Source organism: Marmota monax, unplaced genomic scaffold, assembly GCF_021218885.2.
Source record: "Marmota monax isolate L192 unplaced genomic scaffold, Marmota_monax_Labrador192_F-V1.1 WCK01_AAM20220418_F8-fsc00097, whole genome shotgun sequence".
Lineage (NCBI taxonomy): Eukaryota > Metazoa > Chordata > Mammalia > Rodentia > Sciuridae > Marmota > Marmota monax.
This window is the reverse complement of record NW_026694162.1, coordinates 2,590,118-2,616,892: the sequence shown is the minus strand read 5'-3', so window position 1 is coordinate 2,616,892 and position 26,775 is coordinate 2,590,118. Positions and strand designations below refer to the sequence as shown.

The 26,775-nt window shown below is 36.8% G+C and overlaps 1 protein-coding gene across 2 annotated transcripts in view; it reads left to right on the top strand.

The window, feature by feature from the left end:
• Positions 1 to 21,250, top strand: part of Lvrn (laeverin) — an 86,145-nt gene extending 64,895 nt beyond the window's left edge. Inside the window, exons 16-20 of one of the 2 annotated variants that reach the window (XM_046465863.2) lie at positions 4,723 to 4,830; positions 5,744 to 5,911; positions 6,119 to 6,256; positions 14,377 to 14,452; positions 19,436 to 21,249. In XM_046465863.2, coding sequence (XP_046321819.1) covers positions 4,723 to 4,830; positions 5,744 to 5,911; positions 6,119 to 6,256; positions 14,377 to 14,452; positions 19,436 to 19,576 — 631 coding nt within the window. In that variant the 3' untranslated portion in view covers positions 19,577 to 21,249. Of the gene's footprint in view, positions 1 to 4,722; positions 4,831 to 5,743; positions 5,912 to 6,118; positions 6,257 to 14,376; positions 14,453 to 19,435 lie in introns of both variants that reach the window. The other variant, XM_058585978.1, reaches the window with a different exon arrangement.
• Positions 21,251 to 26,775: the final 5,525 nt, after the last annotated feature.

Here is a 26,775-nt window from a genome sequence, read left to right as displayed (position 1 = left end):
ATGGGTTACAGAAGACATAAAGGAGGAAATCAAAAAATTCTTAGAGATAAATGAAAATACAGACACAACATATCAGAATCTATGGGACACAATGAAAGCAGTTTTAAGAGGGAAATTCATCGCCTGGAGGTCATTCCTCAAAAAAAGGAAAAACCAACAAATAAATGAGCTCACACTTCATCTCAAAGCCCTAGAAAAGGAAGAGCAAAACAACAGCAAATGCAGCAGAAGGCAAGAAATAATTAAAATCAGAGCAGAAATCAACGAAATTGAAACAAAAGAAACTATTGAAAAAATTAACAAAACTAAAAGTTGGTTCTTCGAAAAAATAAATAAGATAGACAGACCCTTAGCCATGCTAATGAAGAGAAGAAGAGAGAGAACTCAAATTACTAACATACGGGATGAAAAAGGCAATATCACAACAGATGCTACAGAAATACAGAAGACAATTAGAAATTATTTTGAAAACCTATAATCCAATAAAATAGAAGATAGTGAAGACATCGATAAATTTCTTAAGTCATATGATTTGCCCAGATTGAGTCAGGAGGATACACACAATTTGAACAGACCAATATCAATGGATGAAATAAAAGAAGCAATCAAAAGACTACCAACCAAGAAAAGCCCAGGACCGGATGGGTATACAGTGGAGTTTTACAAAACCTTTAAAGAAGAATTAATACCAATACTTTTCAAGTTATTTCAGGAAATGGAAAAAGAGGGAGCTCTTCCGAATTCATTCTATGAGGCCAACATCACCCTGATTCCAAAACCAGACAAAGACACCTCAAAGAAAGAAAACTACAGAGCAATATCTCTGATGAACCTAGATGCAAAAATCCTCAATAAAATTCTGGCGAATCGGATACAAAGGCACATCAAAAAAATTGTGCACCATGATCAAGTAGGATTCATCCCTGGGATGCAAGGATGGTTCAATATACAGAAATCAATAAATGTTATTCACCACATCAATAGACTTAAAGATAAGAACCATATGATCATCTTGATAGATGCAGAAAAAGCAATCGACAAAGTACAGCATCCCTTTATGTTCAAAACATTAGAAAAACTAGGGATAACAGGAACTTACCTGGACACTGTAAAAGCTATCTAGGCTAAGCCCCAGGCTAGCATCATTCTGAATGGAGAAAAATTGACGGCATTCCCTCTAAAATCTGGAACAAGACAGGGATGCCCTCTATCACCACTTCTATTCAATATAGTTCTCGAAACACTGGCCAGAGCAATTAGACATACGAAAGAAATTAAAGGCATCAAAATAGGAAAAGAAGAACTTAAATTATCACTATTTGCAGGTGACATGATTCTATACCTAGCAGACCCAAAAGGGTCTACAAAGAAACTATTAGAGCTAATAAATGAATTCAGCAAAGTGGCAGGATATAAAATCAACACGCATAAATCAAAGGCATTCCTGAATATCAGCGAAAAATCCTCTGAAATGGAAATGAGGACAACCACTCTATTCACAATATCTTCAAAAATATAAAATACTTGGGAATCAACCTAACAAAAGAGGTGAAAGACTTATACAATGAAAACTACAGAACCCTAAAGAGAGAAATAGAAGAAGATCTTAGAAGATGGAAAAATATACCCTGTTCATGGATAGGCAGAACTAACATCATCAAAATGGCGATATTACCAAAAGTTCTCTATAGGTTTAATGCAATGCCAATCAAAATCCCAACGGCATTTCTTGTAGAAATAGAGAAAGCAATCATGAAATTCATATGGAAAAATAAAAGACCCAGAATAGCAAAAACAATGCTAAGCAGGAAGTGTGAATCAGGCGGTATAGTGATACCAGACTTCAAACTAGACTACAGAGCAATAGTAACAAAAACAGCGTGGTACTGATACCAAAACAGGCGGGTGGACCAATGGTACAGAATAGAGGACATAGAGACTAATCCACAAAGTTACAACTATCTTATATTTGATAAAGGGGCTAAAAGCATGCAATGGAGGAAGGATAGCATCTTCAACAAATGGTGTTGGGAAAACTAGAAAATCCATATGCAACAAAATGAAACTGAATCCCCTCCTCTCGCCATACACAAAAGTTAACTCAAAATGGATCAAGGAGCTTGATATCAAATCAGAGACTCTGCGTCTGATAGAAGAAAAAGTTGGCTCCGATCTACATATTGTGGGGTCGGGCTCCAAATTCCTTAATAGGACACCCATAGCACAAGAGTTAATAACAAGAATCAACAAATGGGACTTACTTAAACTAAAAAGTTTTTTTCTCAGCAAGAGAAACCATAAGAGAGGTAAATAGGGAGCCTACATCATGGGAACAAATTTTTACTCCTCACACTTCAGATAGAGCCCTAATATCCAGAGTATACAAAGAACTCAAAAAAATTAGACAATAAGATAACAAATAACCCAATCAACAAATGGGCCAAGGACCTGAACAGACACTTCTCAGAGGAGGACATACAATCAATCAACAAGTACATGAAAAAATGCTCACCATCTCTAGCAGTCAGAGAAATGCAAATCAAAACCACCCTAAGATACCATCTCACTCCAGTAAGATTGGCAGCCATTATGAAGTCAAACAACAAGTGCTAGCGAGGATGTGGGGATAGGGGTACTCTTGTACATTGCTGGTGGGACTGCAAATTGGTGCGGCCAATTTGGAAAGCAGTATGGAGATTCCTGGGAAAGCTGGGAATGGAACCACCATTTGACCCAGCTATTGCCCTTCTCGGACTATTCCCTGAAGACCTTAAAAGAGCGTACTACAGGGATACTGCCACATCGATGTTCATAGCAGCTCAATTCACAATAGCTAGACTGTGGAACCAACCCAGATGCCCTTCAATAGATGAATGGATAAAAAAAAATGTGGCATTTATACACCATGGAGTATTACGCAGCAGTAAAAAATGACAAAATCTTGGAATTTGCAGGGAAATGGATGACACTAGAGCAGATTGTGCTTAGTGAAGCTAGCCAATCCCTAAAAAACAAATACCAAATGTCTTCTTTGATATAATGAGAGCAACTAAGAATAGAGCAGGGAGGAAGAGCAGGAAGAAAAGATTAACATTAAACAGAGACATGAGGTGGGAGGGAAAGGGAGAGAAAAGGGAAATTGCATGGAAATGGAGGGAGACCCTCATTGTTATACAAAATTACATATAAGAGGTTGTGAGGGGAATGGGAAAATAAACAAGGAGAGAAATGAATTACAGTAGATGGGGTAGAGGGAGAAGATGGGAAGGGAGGGGAGGGGGGATAGTAGAGGATAGGAAAGGTAGCAGAATACAACAGTTACTAATACGGCATTATGTAAAAATGTGAATGTGTAACCTATGTGATTCTGCAATCTGTATTTGGGTTAAAAATGGGAGTTCATAACCCACTTGAATCTAATGTATAAAATATGATGTCAAGAGCTTTTTTGTAATGTTTGAACAACCAATAAAAAAAAATAAAGACCAAAAACGAAATACAAAATATACAACATTGATTATTCCCTCAATTGTACCCTCTGAGAGGCTAGAAATCTTAGCTCTAGGGTATGTAACTGGAAGGACACAGAACTGAATACATGAGAAGGTGGAAGAAGGTGAGAACTGCCTAAGATAGAATGGGCAGGCAAATTGTGTGAATGAACAGAATGGCCAAATGTGCTCCATCAGGCAGCACATATGTTAACCAGACGTATTCTTGGCTCTCCTAAATTACACTGAAGTGGCTTACTTTTTGTAGCATCCTAGGCCGGTTCTTTTCTTCGAGCAACCTTGGGGAGTGACTGCATTTCCTCAGAATTCCGTCTTTTTGCAGCCAGCTTGGGGTTGGCATGGGTTGGAAGAGGGAGTAAGTTACGTAAATTAATGTCCAGAACTCTCTCTCAGAGGATCTCCACCCTTGGACATTCCACTTTTGCTTATCAGAAGGGCAGGCTAGGCTGGGTTGAAACTATAGGGTGGAGCAACAGCGTTTGGCTTTTGCATTTTCTGGAAATTTACAGCCAGTTTGGCTTCTTTTACCCAGACCCCAAACTTGGAGAGGGTAGGAAGACACACTGCAAGGGATTTCTTACCTGGATTTATTGTTGCTTTTCTCTCTATTATTTTGGAAATTATTTTGCTTTGAATCACAATGTGTATCCTTGCTCAGCTATAAAAATAAATCAAACCAAACCAACACCTCTGTTCTTTTCCTGTATATGCACACAATAGCCAGGAGGAGTAAGGGAAGAAACAGATACTTAAGCAAGGGAAAGCAAACTGCAGAAGGAGCAAAATAAACTATTTTCTTTCTTTTTCTTGCAGAGAGATCCTTATTTTTAAGTGTATTAGATCAGATACTATAAAGACTTTTTTTTAATCCATAAGGCAATTACTGTCAAAGGGAGGAAATTGACAACAGATGTGGAGTGTGTGTACACCCATGTGTGTTTGAGGGAGATGAAAGATGGCAGTAATTTATTTCTAACTTTCAAAAAATACTAGTCTTAGGAGTTTTTTTAGTGCCTGAGAGCCTCTCAGCAAAAGTTTCTCTGAATTTTAAATCCATTTGTCATCCACAAAAGCTATTTTTTAAAAACAGACCTGATATTATTGAAAGGAAGCTTTAAAGTGCTCATTCTTTCATGAAGCACTCACTCTTCGAAGAAAATGAAGGTGATAATGTGAAATGAAATGCTTTTCTTTGACTTTTTCCTTCAAGAATATCACTGGAAAAAGTTTTTGGAGCTGCATGTTGGTTGGGTCTTGAAGACTGTCTCCAGCTGTCAAGAGAACTCTTCAGAAAATGGATGAACCATCCAGAGAACGAGTATGAGTGACACTGTAATTTCCCTTGTTTGTGTCATATTTTAGAACCAATGTCTCTATCTTTTGGATGTTCTCACAGTGGCAGTGATCATTTTGTTTTCACTTGGTTAATATCTCTAATTTCTTTTCAAATATCCTTTTAAAAAACAATCGTCTATATAGAATGAAATAGTGATTATCAGGGGTAGAGATTTGGAGGAAATGAGATGTAGATCCAAGTATACAAAGGTGCACATCCATAGAATGAACATGTATAGAAATATAATGTAAACCACGACTAATATAATGAGTGATATTGTATTGATTTTTGTATTTTTGCTAAAAGAGTAAATTATAGGTTCTTGCCACAAAAAAAATTGTCTTTGCATAACAATAGAAGATTCAAATTCTTAGGTAAATTGTCACCCAGGACCCCTTATTGCTGGTGCATTCTTTCCATAAACATTTAACATAGAATTCTCTCTGCTGCTTGTTTTGAGTCTTATTGGGTTGTTCTTTGTGACTGTTTATTCACATTAGGTCTATGAACTTATCAGAGCATCTCCCCCCCAACCCCCGCCACCCTCTAAATTTGAAGTCTCACTGAAAGCTGAGACTACATTTTTGTCTTCATTACCTCTACCACAGGAGGAATATGACAATGAGTTAGAAGACCAAATTTCTTTTATCCACCTACATCATACTATTCATTTACTTCTCTCTGAAAACTCACTTTTTAAGCTAATTAGATGATCTTTTCTTATGGCATGAATGCAAATGACAGTTCCTGCATTACTTTTCTATATCTCTACTTTGATTTTTATGTCTGGGGTTTCAAATATTTTTTTTTCAAATATTTTTTCTACTTCTAAATATGTGACAACCTGAATAACTTAACTACTGTGAGAAATATCATTGCATGTTATACCTTACAGAATACCTTATCCAATTAAAAATGTGATTTTATGTTATGGCGTTGCCTTGGGAAGTGATAAAGAATGGGACTTTTTGTTAAATGTCTACATTAATACAACAAAGGAGGAGGAAAGGATCCAACTTGCTTATGCAATGAGCTGCAGTAAAGACCCATGGATACTTAACAGGTGATTGTGGTCAACTTATTTTAAAAGTTCCTGGTGGAGGGATTCAATTTATATACCAAAAGGAGAAAAACAGAAATGTGCTAAAGATTTAAAAAGAAACGTGTTTATGAATTGCTAACTTAAAACCATGGGATTTTAATTCAATTTATTTGACTCTGTATTGAATTTTTTAATTTTTTTTTTTTTTTTGCAAATGCACTCTTGAAGATATATGGAGTATGCCATCACTACATCTCCATTCACTTTTAATGAAACAAATGTAATGGAAGCTGTGGCAGCATCTGAAGTTGGCCGGTACATAGCAAAGGATTTCTTAATCAACAATTGGCAAGCTGTGATTGAAAGGTAAGAAGGAAGCTGCGATCTCTCTTCTATTTAGGTCACTGACCTGTGCCAGCTTTTGACTGGCATTGACACAGGAGTCTTTTGCACTGCCTTTGCAATGGTTTAGAGAAGCAATGATCTTTCCTGCATTTTGTCTCACCACAAATGGGAAGCCATTACTTACCTTCAATTTTGAATTTCTGTATGAAAATGTATTTGCACAGGATATTTATCTACCTTGGTTTCCCATCACACCCATGAAGAAGTTTGTCTTAAAGAGATGCGGATTTGAGCAGATTGTGTTTTGGTATGTGTATACATGATCCATTCATTTATTTTGTGACTATTTCATCACACTATCTTTAAGAAATAATGCTCAGCTGGGTGCAATGGAACATGCCTGAAATCCCAGAGGCTCGGGAGGCTGAAGCAGGAGGATACTCAGTTCAAAGCCACAGCCTCAGCAACTTAGTGAGGCCCTAAACAACTTAGTGAGACGCTGTCTCTAAATGAAATGTTAAAAAGGGCTTGGGATGTCCCCAGTACCAAAAAGAAAAGAAAGAATGTTCATTACTATGTTGACCTGGGATGTTGCTCATGTCTTTAATTTTTTGTCAGATTTCTTTTACATAGCTGAATTCTGTATCCTTGAGCTCTTTAAATTTCTTACTTAAGATTCAGTTTGCTTGCTTCCTAGCATCTCTGTTGGGTAAAATATATATAAACATGTAAGACTCAAGACAGTACATCCTTCACGACTGTTTTTTTCTAAAACATTACTTAACCATTCATTCTGAAAAGCCCAGAATTAATCTGTCCTACCTGCTATTTAGATTAAGCAGCTACAAAGCAGCCAAAAGTTAAGATCCAAGCACATGAAAAGTTGTAAGATACCTTTTCTAAATATATCTCTTTAAAACAAAATATGTAGAATATAAATATTTAAGAATATTGAGTATGATTCTTTTATGCAGCAAAATAATAGAATGTTTTCCTTTTGTAAACATTCATTGAACACCTTTACAACACCAAAAAGGTGGTTTTGATTCAGAAATTTTAAATGTTCAGATGAGAATTTATCTATACTGTACCACTTCTCTGGTTCATAATGGAACATACATATTATACCCATATAATAAGAATATTGTCCTTTTCTCCTATTTTAGATTATCTGTTATTGTTGGTTATTTGCTTTAGATGGTCATTTAGAGGTGAATTTTGACTTCAAGTTCTGCTTGGGTCATTAAAGACTATCCCCTCCTTCCTTAGCCTTAACTTCCATGAGGAATTTGAAAGTCGAGTTTGAATTCAAAATTATGTGCAAAGGTACCCTGATTGCATGAAGTTTCAGAGATTTGAGCCTCATGGGCTGTTTGTTAGTCTCTGTTCTCTCTCCTTGGAGCTTTTGACAAAACCCTCTGTCCCCATGCCCACCTAGGTCTAATGGGCCTGGCTTTTCTGGTCTATAGGTGATAGCCACCTATCTTTTTGTTGTGTTTGTCAGCTTGCTCTCAGTCATTCTCTTTAGCTACCATCCTTGACTCTTCTTCCAGAATCCCTTGATGACCTCTTTGGTAGCAATTTTGGAATTAAAATGTTAGGCAAACAGCTCATTTAAGAAGTGTGTCGTGGTTTGCTTGAGGACCTGTGTTGTAATCACCACAAGGTGTCACACTCTCCATTCCTTCTGAAGCACTGTTGGGGCCCCGAGGAAGATACAGGGTACAGTAACTTCCCAGGCTTACTCTTTAGTAGTGCCTGGCACTCAGCATCCTCATAGGATGTCCTGGAGTGGCTCAAAGTGAAGTGGTGCTGATCAACCCCAGGAGTTGTCCACATACAGAGAAGGAAGCCTGAGTCCCAACCAGAAACTTCCAAATTTAGCAATGTTTCAGAATCACCTGGAGTGGCTAATAAGCATGAAGATGCCTAAGTCTATCTAACCTTTTCAAATCAGAATCTTCTAGAACAATATAGAAAATCTGTATCTCTCACTGGCTTCCCAGGTGATTCTAGTTTTGTTTAACATGAGACCAGTAGATGCTGTATTTAAAATTACATGAGGCTGCATTGCCCCAATATGAGAGCCATTAGCAAATATATGGAAATTTACATTAACTGAAAGTAAATAAAATTTAAAAGTCAATTCCTCAATCACACTATCCCTGTTTTAAGAGTTTAGTGTGCTTAGAGAACAGCACAGATACCAAGGACATTTCTATTATTGTGGAGAGATTAATTGGACAGCATTGATCTCAGGGGGAAACAGCCACTCCATTCATTATTCTTTCTTCTTATACCATACACAGCACATGTGCAAATTGAAACTTCAAAACAGTTTTATAGAATCCTGACATAAATAAATGTATGGTGCCACCTGAAACACATATCTGGACTTTGCTGCTCTCTCGTCTATGATAATGCATTCCTCATATTGGCCTCTTTAGCCCATAGACGTCACTAGACGAGAAAATAAATGATAAGGGCATGCTTCTAATTTAAAAAAAATCTTATTTATTTTCTTTATTAAAAATTAGAGGACAATCAGCCCATTCATTAGACAAACATATTGTACAAATGTTAACCATAAGAGAGAAACTGAGTGCCAGGCACATGAAAGGTTTTTTTGCAACTTTTCATATAAATTTAAAACTATTCTGAAATGAAATTTTTTTAAAAATTAGAAGATGCACTGTACATGTGCTCTATTAAAAAGGTGTTAAAGATGGCAAAAATTGCTTTTAATTTAAGTGACTTTAGGTATGTTTTAATTTTTATTCCTCAAAATAATTTAGAGAACAGAAAAATGTTGGCAATATTCTAGTGAGGCTTAAATTCTACTCTTTGAAAAGTTTATTATCTGTCAATTTATTAAATTAAATAAGAGCATATTAGTAATTCCTTTCTTAAACTCCAAATGAGTCTTATCATTATCTCCAAGAAGTTCCTAGATTATAAATGCATGGCCTTTTAACTATGGCTTGAATATTTCTATTGTTTACTCAAGAAAACACCACACTAATATAATAGATGCCATATTTATGGCAAATTAATCTTTGTTCACTCCTTTTGCACATTCTACTACAAAATTTCTTTCAGATTCAAACAAGTTTGCTTTCTACATTGAATACATTTATTTTCTGTGTTTAGATTATAGTTTTGTTCAATTTTGCTGATGGTTTTATTTAGAATAGACAGTGATATTTTATGAGTGATTAAAATAATATTTTAATTTAATAATTAAAATATTATATATCTTTAAAATGGCACAGGAATGTTTACTTCTTTGTACATCAGAATATTTAATTATCACTTTCTGAACTGTTATATTTGACATGAATATTAATATGTCACCAGTCTTCATGTAACGATGAAGATAGAATAAAAAGCATAAGTTAAAAAAGATTATGCCAAATTAAACTTTATATTAACTGTGCAAAAAGAATTTATGCTGGATTTTCTAAAATGTGACAGATCACTTAAGGTTTCTCAAGTGTGTTCCACTGAATGTTATTCATGGAAAACACTGATATGCCTTCTGTGAACAAGGTAGAAATGGCCCAAGCTGTTTAAAAATTGTCAGTTTTAACCCTCCCTTTTGTAAACCTATAAGGTATGTTAAAATTGTAAAGTCTTGAAAAGCCCTGCAAAAAGAAATGTGGAGTTTTCCATGCATTTTGAATACTTAGCCTCTTACAGGTACAGTCTTTCTGAACATAAGCTTGGGATATGTGTTAGTCAGCTTTTTGTTGCTGTGACCAAAATAACTGCCAAGAACAACTTAGAGAAGAAAGAGTTTATTTGGGGTCATGGTTTCAGAGGTTCATTCCATGGTCAGTGAGCTCCACTGCTGTGGTCCTGAGGTGAAACAGAACATCATGGTGGAAGGATATAGTGGAGGAAAGCTGTTTATTTCATAGCAGCCAAGAAACATAGAGGGAGGAAGAGGCTAGAGAGAAGATGAACTTGTCTAGGGCATACTCACAGTGACCTATTTCCTTCAACTAGATCCCATCCCCCAATAGTTCATTCAGCCACATGATGAGATCAGAGCCCTCATAAGCCAATTATTGCCTAAAAGCCCTACTTCTGAACACATGAGGGAGTACATTCCAGATCCAAACCATAATAGGATACTCCATTGTCAACAAAATGTCCTTTGGCCAGTAGATCGCATGCTCCAGAAGAAGGATAGAATGGAGAGACATTTTTTTCCAGCTCTTTCATCCAGAACTGGAACTGAAACATGTATTTATTTTTTGTGTACTAGTTGACATTCAAGCGTTGGTTTCCTCCTCTGTAAAATGGCAGATGTTGTATCAGACAAATTCTAAGGTTCTTTCCAGTAACAAAATATCTTAGTTTTGTTTTTTTTTTAATTTCTTATGTCAAGATACAGTTCAAGCTCTTATGGGGAGGTAAAGTGATAAGTACATAGGTCTGATGAATGCTGTGAAAGAGAGATATCAAGGGCTTTGGGGATTCAAGAGGAAGTGGGGAGTAGATTGTGATTGGAACAGGTGATTTGGGAAAAACACTCCTTCTATATGAGAACCTGACACCAGGAAATGTCTGGATGCAGGACTGGGAGGCTTATTTGGGTCTGGTCACAAAAACTGATCTGCTGGAGCTTAGAGCACTGGAAAAGGGAAGATAGGGTTGAGGAGATAAGTTTGGGGGTAAGAGGTTGGACATGTTATAACAGGATTTGAATACCTGCCACGGAGTTTGATTTTGTGTGTTCCTCACTGGTGATTTCTTATTTCTAACTTGTGTCTGTGAGGCACATACTGGTTGTGCTTAATGCCGATAGTGTGTTAAGGCTATTAGGGCAATTGCAGAATGTGGGGGGCGGGGGTAGTGGGAAGATCTACAAAGAACTCTATAGCAAAGTGGTGGTTTATTCCTCTAAGAATTATAGAAAGTGTCTCTTCATTGTTTTTCTTGTCCTTTTATTTACTGTGATTTTAGTTTTTTCAGTCTACCCGCTATTCCATTAAAGACATAATATGTCATAGAGTTAAGAACACAAAATGTAGAATCAGGTCAATCATAGGTTGAGAAGAATGCTAATGTGTGACCTTAAACAATTTTTTAAAATCTAAGCTTCAGTTTTTTTATTCCTAACATGGGGATGATAACCATAATCATGTTTAAGATAGTTTATGAAATGCTACTTAAAGTACTCAGCACACAATAAGTGCTTAAAGTTCATTATTATTAATATTATCTTACTGGATTGTATATCTGTTTTATTATGAGTCCTTATGTCAATCAGTTTCTCTTTCTCAATACTGTCATTTTCTACTTTATGACATTGATAACATCCTTTAGCCCTGTTGGAATGCCATGATTAGGATGAAAGAAATGTTTATACTTGTAATAATTGAAGTTTTCACAACCACCCATAAAACAATTCTCAATTAATTTTACAGGCAATTAATTAACCCAGACTCAAAAGTTTTTAATGGGTGATGGGTTTGGTCCTGGCTGTAGGATCTGGAATTAGGATTAGTATGACCAGAGGGCTTTTCACCACTCTCATATGGTGATATCCTTCTGGGATCCTGTGCTTAGGGATGCAGACATGATGGGCATGGGGTGGGGGACTGGTCGGCACATCTAATGCAAAAACAAACATCATCTCAGGATGTCTAGCTTTGGTCCTGGTGGGCATGCAGTGGTCAACACTGGTTTTAAGTACATCCTTCCCCTGTCTCAAGCAGTCATGGGCATGTTTCACCATGACGTGCAGGCAGTCTTGTGGACGTTGTCTCCTAGAGTAAAATCATAAATGTTGAACACCCTGGCAACAGCAGTCCACAGACTTTCTCCTCCCCTCAGCCAGGTCTAGCATTCTTCCTAGGAAATCTAATCCAGATAAATATGTTCAACATTTGATTCAGTAAGATAACTTGATTCTTGTGGGCCTGGAGTGGTCAACTGCTCCCACTCCCATGTACAGGGCATTACACTTGCAGCTGGGGGGATTTAGTTAATTGTTGGATCAAAGATGAATTTTTGAATGCCGACTCCAAGGGAGACTCCTTGTCTTATAAAAGATACCTTTTAGGTTATAGAAAGTCAATAGGTAACAGCTATGGATGGATCCTATGAAAGAACTTGAGCAAGAGTAAAACAATAATATTTTTGTGACTCTTTTATTGTATGTGATAAAAGTGGTATTCATGCCCTTGCCATTCTTGTTAAGTGGGCTTCACGGCTGATAGGAAAACTCTAGTTTTATTTGAATACAGAATTCAATCAATTTCACACCTAACTGGTCCAAAATGCATCCTTTCTTCATCTTCCCTAAACACATGATTTCTCCTACTGCTGTTATATTGCTTAAGTCCTAAGCTTGAAAGCAGGGGTTCATTTTCTCTTCTGCTCTGTTGTATTTCATGATGGAAACAGGGTTGAAAAGGTTGCAGAGGAGCAAAAACAAACTGAGATGTTATCAGAGTGCAGTGGCCAGGCCCTGGATTAGACCTCAATGCTTCCCTGATGACCTGGTGGCCATGCTCTCTGCAAGCAATCAGACCTGGCTAGGGACAGTGGGGAGAACTATGAGAAATGGGAGAGGCTGAAAGTCAACCATACTAGAGTGCCAAATCACTGTACCCACACTAAAATTGAATATTAGTTACCATTTTCTTTTTATGAAGGATAAAAGGTTAACTATTGACATACATTGGCTCTTCATGTTAATTATAATAAATCGGAATTCTGAAGTATAAACTATTGGTAATGCATATATTTTTGATTAGTAATAATGAAAGAGAATGCATTTTCAAGAGAGGTAAATCATGTCTTTCTCAAAAACAACTCCTGAGATTGAGGAGATTGGGAAGGAGTGGAGTTGTTTGGGACCCTGGTAGGCCTTGCACACACACTATCTCATTCAATCTGCTAAAGCCTACATCTAACTCTATGTTCCATTTTTTACACTCTAAAATTTGATAAAGATGATTTCAAACCCAGCTCCATCGCTTGGGGTCACCTTTCTCCTGTATTTGGCAGAAAATCACACATTTGATATAGTAGACAGTTTTCTTCTGTTTTATGTTTGTCTTTAAGATTGAAGCTTGATTTTTTTGAAACTCAAATTTCTTATGCTTTGGGTTTTTTTTTTTTCTACTCGTCTCTTTAAAATGGAGCACAAAGAGATATTTACCCTTTCCCCATAGACACAGGTTTGTTTGCTTTGTCCTCTCTTTGCTCCAGTAGCCATAGCTTGACACACTTGGGACCCTAAAAACTGAAAGCTCAATTTTCTCTTTTATTTGAACATATGCAAATGAACTCTTACAATTTTTAATTTCAAGTAGGCATTTTGAACTAAATCAATTGCATGTATTAATTATCAAGGCAATGAAACCATTTATTTTTCAGTCCATTATAATAATCTTATTTTAATTTAATTTTTCTCTCTTTCTTTTAATGCATCAAAAGTCCTTAATTTACATTTTTAGCTACAGCAACACTTTGGACAGGTATGTATCTGCTCTTTTTCCATAGCAACAGCTTTTTTTTCAGATTATTCTTGTTAGATATTCAAGGACACTGACTGAAGGGCATTTTTTAATTACCATGCCTATTGGAGGTTGCCATGGGACTGAGTTTTCAGTGATCATCAACATTCTGAGAGTACCTGAAAATAGGAATCCTCTCTCCAAAAACATAACTAATACAACATTTTTAATACAGTGCACGGTACTTTAGTCAGTGGTTCTGAAACTGACCCTATGCCAACTATTGCTTTTTAAGGGCCATAATTTTACATGTTTATTTACTGCCTTATAAATTTTCTTAATTTGAGACATGGAACATGTATTCTAACTACCTCATTAAAAAAATAAGCACAGTTGTTGCTTTTAAAAGAGCTTTTAGTATTTAAATAAAACTTCAAAAACTGTTACACAACTCAGTATTTATAAATGTCTTTAGTGCTAATAGAACTTTCTATACAACAGATTTTCTATTAAAAGATGAAATTGGACTTCATTCCTGTTTTTGCCTGGATTCGGGAGATAGCAATTAATAAGGGTTGTACATTTAGTATTTATCTGCTGCACAAAACACAGCTTAATTTTGCAAAATAATTTTGACCCCTGAATCACATTTTTACTGTTTTGTAGGTATGGAACACAGTCACTGGTTACTCTAATGTACGTAATTGGAAGAACCATAAGTACAGATCTACAGATCATGGAGGTAAGCACCTTAAACATTGAAAAACATATGATAATTTGGAAAGCACTTATGATACTATTTGGATTTGCTAAAATTAAAAATAACATGCTTACCTAAATTATTATACTCTATATTTCCATTGGTGGTATTATCACTGTAAAGGAAGTGGTTTTTAGTTATCCTTCTGTAATGGACATGTCTGTCCATGGAGGGTTGGATTTCATTCTTGCTCACCTGAACTGCTACAGTGGACTGGCCTGGGCTCCCTCTCCCAGGTTGCTCTTCCCCTCATGCCTTCCTTTACATTGCTGCCAGTCATTTATCCATTCTTTGGGGTTCTTCATAGCTTTTAGAATAAACTTTAAAAATATTTTAATTAGTACATGATGCCCTTCATCATCTGGCCTCTGCTTTACTCTCTGGCTTCACTTTTGCTTATATTACCACTGAGTATGAGAAAGCAAGAGAGACTAACAAATACCCCACATACTTTCCCTCAAGTATACATAGTGCTTACAGATTTTATTAGGTTATCATTTTTTTTATGTTTTCTAGACTTCAGAAACATTGTACCTTCTGTTTCTGGTATCTTCCCCATCTCTGCTTTGGTTGGATAATTCCTAATTGCCCTTTAAGATCCTGCTCCAACCACATATTCTAGGAATTTTGTAACAAATAGATTTATACCCTGTTTTCCTCCATGCCCCCAAATCATCCTATGAGTGTCTTTATCATAGTGCTTACCACATTATCCTGAAATTAGTGTGTGAATATGATGACCATGTGAGGTTATTATAAGTTCCTCAAGGACTGAGATAATATCAGCCGTATTTGTATTCTTGAAGCCTAACACAGGGCTTTCCATATCTTGTATTTGCTTTTCTCTGGGCTGCGGTTCTTCTTACACAGGCTTTCTTCATGTGGTAGCTCCAACTTACATGACTTTTTGCACTCTCAGTTGCAGAAAAAGTAATCCTTTCTTACCCACCTTCAGGTTTCTGTCCTGAAAAAAGGACTTTGATTTGTCTTAGCACTAATCATTGTGTGTAGCCGTGGAGGGATAGAGCCTAGGATACTACGATTGGTCTCATGTATCCAAACTTGGAGCTAGCCCAGCTCAAACTCCAGGCACTGGAAATGGGAGAGGTATAGTTCTGGAAGGAAAAAAAAAAAGAATACTATAATCAGAAAGTAAAATGAGAGGGGAAAGAAAATGTCTACAAAAGGACAGAAGGACACCACACACACACACACACACACACACACAGAGAGAGAGAGAGAGAGAGAGAGAGAGAGAGAGAGAGAGAAATATAACCTTCACATATCCAGTTGCATAGGCAAAATTAGATTTCTAATACTGAAAGTTGGGAAAGACATGGAACAATTGGAACTCCTTTGAATGGCCAGGGGGTGGTAATGTAACATGGTACAATCACTTAGGAAAACAGGCAATTTTTAAATGTTAATCAGACACATATGACATAACAATTCCAATTCTAGATTTCTGCTTGAGAAAATGAAAACCTTTGTCTATAGAAAGATTTATACATAGCAGCTTTATTCACATTAGCCCCAAATGGAAGTCATCTAAATGTCTACAATGGGTGAATTGTAATGTCACCACACAGTGGAACAGTACAAAAACAAAAGGAATGAATTTGTGTAGAAATACAGATGAATCTTAAGTTGATTATGTTGAATACAAGAATCCAGTTGCATTCTAGGAAAATTTAAAGTGACAAAAAAGGCAGATCAATGGCTTCCTGGAACAGAAGGAGGGATGAACTGTAAAACACAAGAGGGAATTCTTTTTTTTTTTTTTTTTTCATGGTGCTGGAGATTGAACCCAGGGCCTTGTGCATGAGAGGTAAGCACTCTCAATGGAGCTATTTCCCTAGCCCAAGAGGGATCCTATGAGACAATTTAGCCAAAAGATGAGTTAACTGTCAAAATATTGTTTTGAGTGATGAAAATGAGTACTGTTTCTTGATTGAATCCGTGGTTTCAAAGGTCATGGCTCAAACTCATTGAACTATACAGCTTACTGATCAGCTTATTGTTCACAAATTATATTCCAATAAAACTGATTAAATTAAACATCATGGCCTGAAACTATATTAATATGTACATGAAGATGCTGTGTAAACAAAAAAGGAAACTCAACTCTCCCCAAGCAAGTAAACAAACAAAAAAAAAATGTGTAGGACCTCAAGGCCTAATATTTGATCCTAAGTAAAGAGAGAGAGAGAGAGAGAGAGAGAGAAACAGTCTATTATGCAGTAATCATGAGGGAATTCCTGAAGGAATTATCTTTGTTTGGGGTTTGGCTGGCTTGAGGCTGAACTGTCAGAACTTGATGTATCAGGGAGTCCCCACATAGGAGGGAGGAAGGCACACCCAGGACATGATGGGAATGAAGGTTCCAGGATCAAGACTGAGATTTTGTTTGTATATTCCAATGCATATTAGTTCATCTTTGGCTTTACAGAAACCAGTAAATTTATGGTGCTGTTTAATAAATGAAAGAATACAGTTGGTATAAATTTAACAATCCTCGAACTTCCAAAACTATAGTTACTATAGTTTTGGGAAAATGCACGAAAATTTATTTAGCAGTAGTTATTATTGCAATTCTGAAAATTAGTTATGATGGATATCCTTGTCAAAGTATTAGTGTCCAACAGTCCTACTAGAACATATTAGTCAGTTCACATGATAATAACTAAATAATTACTAAAAAGGAAAATGAAAAAGAAGTCATCTGAGTCCCTTGTCCCTACTCACCCACACAGCTTCCATACACCCTCACACTTCTGGCCTGGTCTTAATGCTCCACTCTGCAAGAAGCCTGGCCTTACACATGCTCTTAAGCACATATGGAATCCATCTATGGTCCTGCAGGTCCCCAACTCTCTCAACACTGCAGTAGCCCAATCATCAGCATGCCACCTGTGGTGTGGAGCTGTGGACATGTGGCTCCCACTTCCTGGAAGGTGTGGGCAGGGAAGGAAAGAATGAAAAGCTAGTTCCTAGATCCTTAATCTGTTTTCCACTAGAACTTTTCCATACACAGTAATTAAACTTGATAGCCTGATTACTACTCAATCTCAAGTGCATCAAGGTTTAAGTGGGTTTTATGAGCAGGTATGGGTACACTATCATCTTATGGTGATATGTGTTCTGAGTTCTAACTCACTGACACAGAAATAGACTTTCAGAATATCATATTCTGTTGTGGTCTGACTTACATATAATATTGTGGCAAATATTATACTATCCAGTAACTAAGTTCTAGGCCTGATCCAATGAGACAATTTAGCCAAAAGATCGGTTAACTGTCAAAATATTGTTCTTAATTTTTTTTTGAACTAATAAATAAAATTACACATATTTATAGAGTAACTCTTTAATGTTTTAATGCATGTATGTTATGTAATGTTCAAATCAGGGCATACCTATCTTCCTCCTCCTTCTTATCTACTCCATCATTATTTCTTTTTAAAAAAATATATACATATTTTTAGTTGTAGGTGAACACAATACCTTTATTTTATTTTTATGTGGTGCTGAGGATTGAACCCAGCACCTCATGTGTGCTAGATAAGTGGCTCTACCACTGAGTCCCAGCCCCAGCCCCCATTATTATTTCTTTGTGATTAAAACATCATCTAGCTTCATTTTTCTGTGTGTGCTTCTCCATTTTCCCAGTATTATTTACTGATATGACTGACCTTTCTCCAATGCATGTTCTTAGCAGTATTGTCAAAGTTCAGTTGGCTATAAATGTGTGTGGGTTTACTTCTAGCCTCTCTATTCTGTTCCACTGGTTGATATGTCTGTTTTCCTTTTTCAATAGTTTTTTAGTTGTAAATAAACACACTATCTTTATTTTATTTATATATTTTACGTGGTGCTGAGAATCAAACTCTGTGCCTCACACATGCTAGGCAAGTGCTGTACCACTGAACCACAACCTTAGTCCCGATATATCTGTTTTTATGTCAATACCATACTGTTTTAGTTACTATAACTTTGCTAATATATTTTGAAATTAGGTAGTACAATCAATGCCTCTTGCTTTCTTTAAAAAAACTCAAGATTGTTTTGGCTATTCAGGTGTATTTGTGTGTGTATGTATGATCCTATACAAATTTTAGAATTGTTTTTCTGGTTCTATGAAGAATCTCATTGGTATTTTCATAAGGATTACATTGAATCTGTAGATTGCTTTCAGGAGTATGGACAGTTTATCCAAATTGATTCTTCCAGGCTATGAACATTGGAAGTCTTTCCATTTCCTTTGTGCCCTCTTCATTTTCTTTCATCAGTGTTTTCTAGTTTTTATTGTAAGGTTCTTTCACCTCTTTGACTAATTTTATTTTAGTTATTTGGTAGCTACCAGAAATAAGGTTGTTTTTCTGCTTTTCTTTTCCCCAGATAATTTACTATTCATGTTTAGAAATGCTATTGAATTTTGTTTTTTGGGTTTATATCTTGCAACTTCACTGAATGTTTTATTAGTTCTAATATTTTTTGTTGGATATTCGGTATTTTATAAATATATAATCATGCCATCTGCAAACTGTTAATTTGACTAAAATATTAAAAAATAAAAAATAAAATTTGTGGTATATACCCGTTTTGAACTTTGGAAATTGTAAAATTTCCTTTGAGATACAAAAGACTCTCACTGTATCTCTGTCCACAAAACTTACATAACATTCAGTAAATATTTATGGAGGCTTAGGATGTGCTTTGGGAATAGACAAAGTTCTGTTTCGTGAACCTTCTAATCTGCATTTAACTTTTCTGGGTAAGCATGGTCTTCATCACATTTGTCTCAGTCACCAGTCTCCCCAGGGACACATTATCTAGGTATACACATTCCTGCTACTCTCATTACCCTTTTGCAGAATCATGTTGCCATTTGGTATGAGCTTTGTTTTATATTGTGTAAGTGAAAAGTTAGACTGCACTGATTGGCTTGTCTCTCTGTCCTTCCAGCTGCAGCAGTTTTTCAGTAACATGTTGGAGGAGCACCAGAGGATCACAGTTCATGCCAAATTACAGACAATAAAGAATGAAAATCTGAAAAACAAAAAGCGAAATGCCAGGATAGCTCAATGGCTTCGGAAAAACACATAGTTCATGGCGACTCTTAAGCATGCCTCTCACATATAATCTTATTTGATCACAGTTTTGATTTCCAATACTTTGTGAGTTTGGAAAATCAAATGTTATTTGTATTTTGGTCACACCCACTATTCAGAGTCCTATTCCTCCTATGTTGTCATGTTTGGCCCCAAGGCTCTGTGAATGCGGAGGATTCTGTGAACCCTGCTGTATTTCTGGGGAAAGTTTTACTTCATGTTGGGCAATAAACCCACAGAATTTACTTTAAACGCCTTGTAAAAACAAATTTACCTAAGAAAGTCTTGCTTATTGTGTTGTGAAAGCCAATGGAATATTAAATCATTGGCATTAATGAAGAGCACATTCTTTTCTGAGGGAAATACAGATTTGCAATACCCTAGGGTTTATTTAGTCCAACATTGAAAGAATAATGAGAACATAATATGACAGTGTAAAAAAACAGAAACCAGAAAAATCATATCAACTAGAGGACAGAGAAGCCAGAGAGAAGCAAGTTTGAAAAAGGAAGAGCAGACATTTTTTACAAGCCATACTAAGTGTCCTGAGGGCAGAGAAATGGGCCTGCTCCTGCCCATTTCTCCCTCCCACAGTACTAAGTACCTTAACCCACACTTTGCTAGTACTGAACTTTATGATGTCACAAAAAGACAAGTGATTGTAAGATCCACGAAGTGCTCTTAGGATTCCCCTTGTGGTGGCCACAGGAGAGGAAGGCCCTGCCCTGCAGCTCTTGCATGTCACTTGCCTGTGGAACCAATACTCCATCAGCCAAAGCTTGTGAGTGAAAATAATGATATCAGAAGACAGTGGCAGCCTTCAAATCTGAAGGGAAACCTTCAAATGAAGAGAAATCGGACTAAAAGTGAAACCAGAGCATAGTTCTTAGTTTTGCACTCAGGGGAATAAGTCTGAAATGTGGTTTTATTTGGCCACATTGAATGTGGACCAACTGAAACATTTTTATCATTCTCGTGTGGAATTAGCTTAGTTTTGTTGCACCTGATTAAAAATATGACAACTAAGCCAAAACATTCCCATTCTAGACTTTGTTTGTATACAATTTAATCCCTGTTTTTTTTTTTCTTTACATTTTACGTTTTTGTAAAATGGGGGCTAAAAACCTACAGATCTCCTATCTACCTCAGAGAAGTCTTTAACAATGTTATATAAACTCAAGGCAATGTGATCTAAGGCTTTTCCCCCTATTTCTTATGTAAGTTAAGATAGCCACAAACTACGATGCAGTACCAAAGTTCACTTTTGATTTGCTTCACCAGAGGATGTTCCCTTAGCATTGATGGGAGGCTGTGGACTTCAGCATGTGGACAAACCAAAGCATAGTCTCCTCAGACCTGACCATGGGTCAGAGGTCAGAGAGGTTTTCTTTAAAGCCAGCCTTGTAAATTTTAAGCAATAAAATATCTCCATGACTTCAAATTGTTATATGTAAGAGGTTTTTGTTTCTTCTGAAACATTCATTGTCTATTTCCATATTTCCTCTGATAATCAACCTCACTTTTCAGTAACCTTATCTTCACATTTCCTCTCAACTGCTTTTCTTTCCCCCCCTCTTTCTCTCCATTTCTACTCCTTCATTTCCTTTCTCATGCTCCCCTGTGGACCTTTCTCACCCTTCCAGTGATCTCTGCCTTCTGTCTGCATGGTTATCTTCTCTCTCCTTGTTCTTTCATGTTACCCTGCTCTGGATCTGCCCAGTGAACTTGGGAGCTGACACCTGAGGCCACGAGGGTTCTGATGCCTGCAGTCAGTTGATGTCAAGCACTATTGACCTAGTTGAAAGAGCATGTGGGCAGATCTCTCCAGTCTGTGTATTGAAAATAAAAGAGTTTCATTATATCTTAGTTTCCATAGTAATTAAGTAGTGCTGAAGGTGTTTCTCCAAAATCAAATGCACACAGAGAGAGCAGCACATGCACAGCCTCAGAAGCAAGAGAGCGGGTCAAGAAGTTCCACACAACCAGAATGCACAGGGTAAAGGGGAGATGGGTGACATGGGGTGGAATAAGAAAGTGGGGTCCAGACCTGAAAGGGCTTTGTAAGAGGAGTTAAAGAGTTTGGGCTATACTTTAAGGGTGATGTGAAATCTGAGGGGAGCAAGGTAGAGAGAGAGTTTTGGAGAAAGGAAAGATGAGAAGCAGGAAGGAACATGAAGGTATATTTGGAAGGAAAAATGGTAGGTCTTTATGGCTACATGTTGAGTTTGTAGAGAATCAAGTATGCCACTCCAAGATATGCTGCTTTGGCACATTGATTATTTTTTACTTAAAGACATTTGTAAAAAAGCAACTGCAAGAATACCTGAGGCACGCCAGGCAAATGCTCTACCACTGAGCTGTACCCCCCGTCCCCTGACCTTCCTTTTTATTCTTGAAAGTAGGAGATACAACTTCCACATGAAAGGTTCCCTTCTTATGCCAGGAGAAAGACACTCACCAGAGATGGTTAAGAGAAATCCTACAAACCTTAGAGGAACCTTGATCTTCCTGTTACTTTTCCACAATTAACCGTCCCTTTTCCACATACCCTTTGTCTTGCCATATTTTCATGATTTGCTATTCTTTGTCCAACCTAGTACATAAGGGCTGGGCTCTGCTTCATTTTGAATGTGAAGGGTCTCCTATACATGTAAAACTTACTAAATAGAATCTGCATGCCTTTCTCCTGTTAAAAACATCAAATGCCCAAGTATTTAATAGTCTTTCCTTTAAATGTGAAAAAGAATTTTGAAAAGCATACATTTTTCTTACTTAGATGAAGTCAGTTATTCTAGATATGCATTACAGTTTATGATACCTTACTTGTTATAAATATCAGCAAGGTAAACATTGATTTCTGTGGTCATGGCAAGACAGTAACAAGTCAGGGAGTAACATCAAGGCAGATTTATCCAAATAACATAAATATATTACTTACTATTAAACCAGCTTATCAGCATTCCAACTATAAAACAGTTTCTGTGATTAAATTTGTTAACTTTCTACTCTCCATCCTAAAAAATGGTTAATATAATGTACAACCTATTCATGATGTTTTTCAATTTGGTCATTAGAAACTAAAGTTTTCTTCACAATACTATGCTTCTTTTCCCTGTTCAAACTCATTCATATTGTATCCATTTTTTACTTCAAATAAAGAGCAAATGCCTTAGTCTGATGTTCAAGGTCATCTATAATTTAGATTTCTGGGGCCAAGCTGCAAAGCAATTTATTCTGAGGAAAAAGCAAAATGAGATGAGATGTAAACGTGCCCTTTTCTTTTCTTGTCAAGTCACTCTTTGCACCAATAAGTGGTTTTTTTTTTTTCCCACCCACATTTTAGTAGGATCAATGTGTCCAAAGCAAAGCCTTCAGGGGGACTTACATGTAAATATAATTGCCTCTTGCACGCAAAGAAGTATTGTCAGAGCCCAAGTAAGGTGAGGAGAGTGACCATAGGTGGAGTGATGGAGTTATGATATGATGAGTCAGAGACAAACAGAGCGAGGAGGAATTCTATGCAGGGGGAAGCCTTGCATGGACAGAGTTCAAAGAGAGGGGGAAGGTATCTAATGTGGGTGGTCATGGTGAAGTACCTAGTACAGGGAGGTCAAGTTCTAGTGCAGTAAGAAAGGATGTCCAGAGCTTGAGGGGAGGGGTGCCTAGCATGAGGTATCAGAGCCTGAGAAGGATATCCACACGGGGAGGAGACAGGCAGAGATGAAAGCCTCATTACCCCAGGGCTACAGATCAAACAAGAAAATAATACCTGTGACAATAGGATCTGGGTTTCTCACTGTTGGAGAAGGGAGTTATAAATATTCAAAAAGAAGAAACTAGGATGAACTGTAGTTTGGGATTGGAATTGGAGGTATTGGTATGGACTTCTGGTTTTCAGCATATATAGATAGATTAAAAATACCTGTAAAGTGTGCAATAAATATCTATAAATGTGTATAGACATATTTTGCTCTTTATCTTTTTTTAAATATAGATATATATCCTCACTCTTGCACTGAGAGGGCCTGTGAGCATCAACATCTTTGCTATGGACTAAATATGCCCCCTCCCCACTTTGTATGTTGGCCAGCCCTGAGGTGATGGTATTTGGAGGTAGAGTATTTGGGAGGTAATTAGGTTCAGATGAGGTTGTGAGGTAACAGCCTCCATTATAGTGCTCTTATAAGAAGAGACACCAGAGAATATCCACCCTCTCTCCATGTACACCTACAATGGGAAGGCAACTGGCTATCTAAAAGCTAGGAAGAGAATTCTCACCAGGAACAGAATCATGCAGTCCAATATCAGACTTCCTAGCCTCCAGAACTGTACGAAGTAAGAGTCTGTGGCTTAAACACCCAGTCTGTGGCATTTTGTTATAACAGCTTAAGCTAACACAACCCTAATAACCATAGGTACAGCTGGTACCCAGATATTAACACTGAGAGGACCAGAGCTCCTTGGGAAATGGCTGCCTTCAGGGCTCAGGCAGAAAAGCAACAGAGAAATGTGACATCTTTTAATGCCAAAAGTCAAGGAAGTGCTCAAAGAATGAGAACATACCAAAAGGACACAAAACCCAGCTTGAATGGGTGCCCTTTGTTCAACTCTTGGAAAATTAGATCTTCATAATAATAAAGCCAGTAAAGAAATAAAATAGAAAATCACAAGTCTATACTTATGTATCTAAATGTTGAACAAATTGAAATTTTAATGAGGAAAAGAATATTTACATAATTTCCAAGTACTTTCCCACAAAATACTAATTAATTAGGAAAGAAAAGTGAGTAATTTATAATAAAATAGCCTGACAGACATCACATTAATCAACTGATTAATTTGAACATCATCACAATGGCATAAATAAAATTTTTGTTCCATTTAACAGGATGAAATGACAAAAGGACAGCATCCTTTTTATTTTCTTGACAAAAAGCTGCATAACATGAATCTAATAATGAGAAAACATCAAGTTGATGGACATGTCACAAAATAATCTTCAAAACTGTCAAGGTCATAGAAGTCAAGGAAAGATGGAAGGCCTGCTCTAGAGTGAAGGAGAATAAAGATAGGTCATAAGAAATGTAATGCAGTTCTGAATGGAGTCTATCTGAGTCCTATAAAGGATGCTATAGGGACAACTGGAAAAACTTGAAAGTTTTTCCCTAATGGTCCCCTAATGGTCAGTGTGTTAGGGGTTTGGTCCTCAGTTTGGTGTTAGTGGGAAGTGGTAGAAAGTTTAAAAGCTGGGTCCTACTGAATGGTCTTAGGTCACTGGAGGCATGGCCTCAAAGATGACAGTGGAACACAGGTCTCTAGTCTCCTACTTTTTTCCTGTGTCTCCCAGCCACTATGAGGTGAGCAACTACCTCTGCCTCATGGTCCCCACCATGATATGCTTTCTTGCCACCGCCCAACCAACCAAACCTCTTTAGACTGTGAGCCACAATAAAGCTTTTCTTCTCTTAAGTTGATTATCTCAGGTTTTAGTTATGGAAATGGAAAGCTGACTGACCCACTGAGGGTTAGATGTTAAAAAGGCATTAATATTAGTTTCTTTACTTTGATGATTGGGCTTCATTTACATAAAATATTTCCTTGGTTGTATGGAATACACAGGAAGGTTTTAATGAGATATCAGGTGGGCAAGTAACTCTCAATGGTTCCAGGAAAAACATCTTAAGCCCAACTTTTCAGTAAGTTTATGAGTAAATAAATTTAAAAACAAGAGTTATGTGTTGTTAGCACTTCAATTCTTTATTCTTTCAAACAATCATTTTATTTCTTTCAAACTTGATAATGGCCATACCCACAGTTCTGAAATTACCTATTAAACATTTTAATAAGGCCAGAATGGAAATATAAATTGTTCCAACAGAATTAATTTTTGTTTCAGTCAAATTTTTTCCATATTAATGTAAAATAAATAGAAATTATTACACTTTCTCTTTTTTATTAGAGCTTTACAGTTTATACACAGCAGTTGGGTTCACCCCAACAAGCTTACATATGCACGTAAATCAGCTGCAGTTTATGATCCCCCTTTTCCCTCTGCTTTTTGCATTTCATCCTTCCTCCCCTCTCTCATTCTCCTTTCTCCACACTACTGGACTTCCTTTAGCTTTCCTATTAATTTATATTTGATTAATTCTTTATATTATCCTATCCTTCTTACCCCTTTTCTTTTTAAAAAATTTATTTATTCTAATTTGTTATACACAACAACAGAATGCATTTCAATTAATATTACACATATAGACCAAAAATTTTCATGTCTCTGATTGTACACAAACTAGAGTCACACCATTCATGCCTTCATACATGTATTTAGGGTAATGATGTCCATCTCATTCCACTACCCCCATGTCCTCTCCCTCCCCTTTGCTCTATCTAAAGTTCCTCCATTCCTCCCATGCTCCACCCCCCATCCCCATTATGAACCAGCATCCACATATCAGAGAAAACATTCAGCCATTGGTTTTTGGGATTGGCTTACTTCACTCAGCATAATATTCTCCAACTCCATCCATTTACCTGTAAATGCTATGATTTCATTCTCTTTTAATGCTGAATAATATTCCATTGTGTGTGTGTATATATATACACACACACATACATTTTATTTATTCATTCATCTACTGAAGGGCATCTAGGTTGGTTCCACAATTTAGCTATTGTGAATTATGCTGCTATAAAGATTGATGTGGCTGTGTCACTGTAGTGTGCTGTTTTTAAGTCCTTTGGGTATAAACCGTGGAGTGGAATAGCTGGTTCAAATGGTGGTTCCATTCCCACTTTTCCAAGGAATCTCAATACTGCTTTCCAGATTGGTTGCACCAATTCACAGTCCCACCAGCAGTGTAAAAGTGTGCCTTTTCCCCCACATCCTCACCAAAACTTATTGTTGTTTGTATTTTTAATAGCTGCCATTCTGACTGGAGTGAGATAAAATTGTAGAGTAGTTTTGATTTGAATTTCTCTAATTGCTAGAAATGTTGAACATTTTTTCATAGATTTGTTGATTGATTGTATATCATCTTCTGAAAAGTGTCTGTTCAGTTCCTTGGCCCTTTTATTGATTGGGTTTTTTGGTGTTAATATTTTTGAGTTCTTTATATATCCTAGAGATTAGTGCTCTATCTGATGTGCATGCGGTAAAAATTTGCTCCCAAAATGTAAGCTCTCTGTTCACCT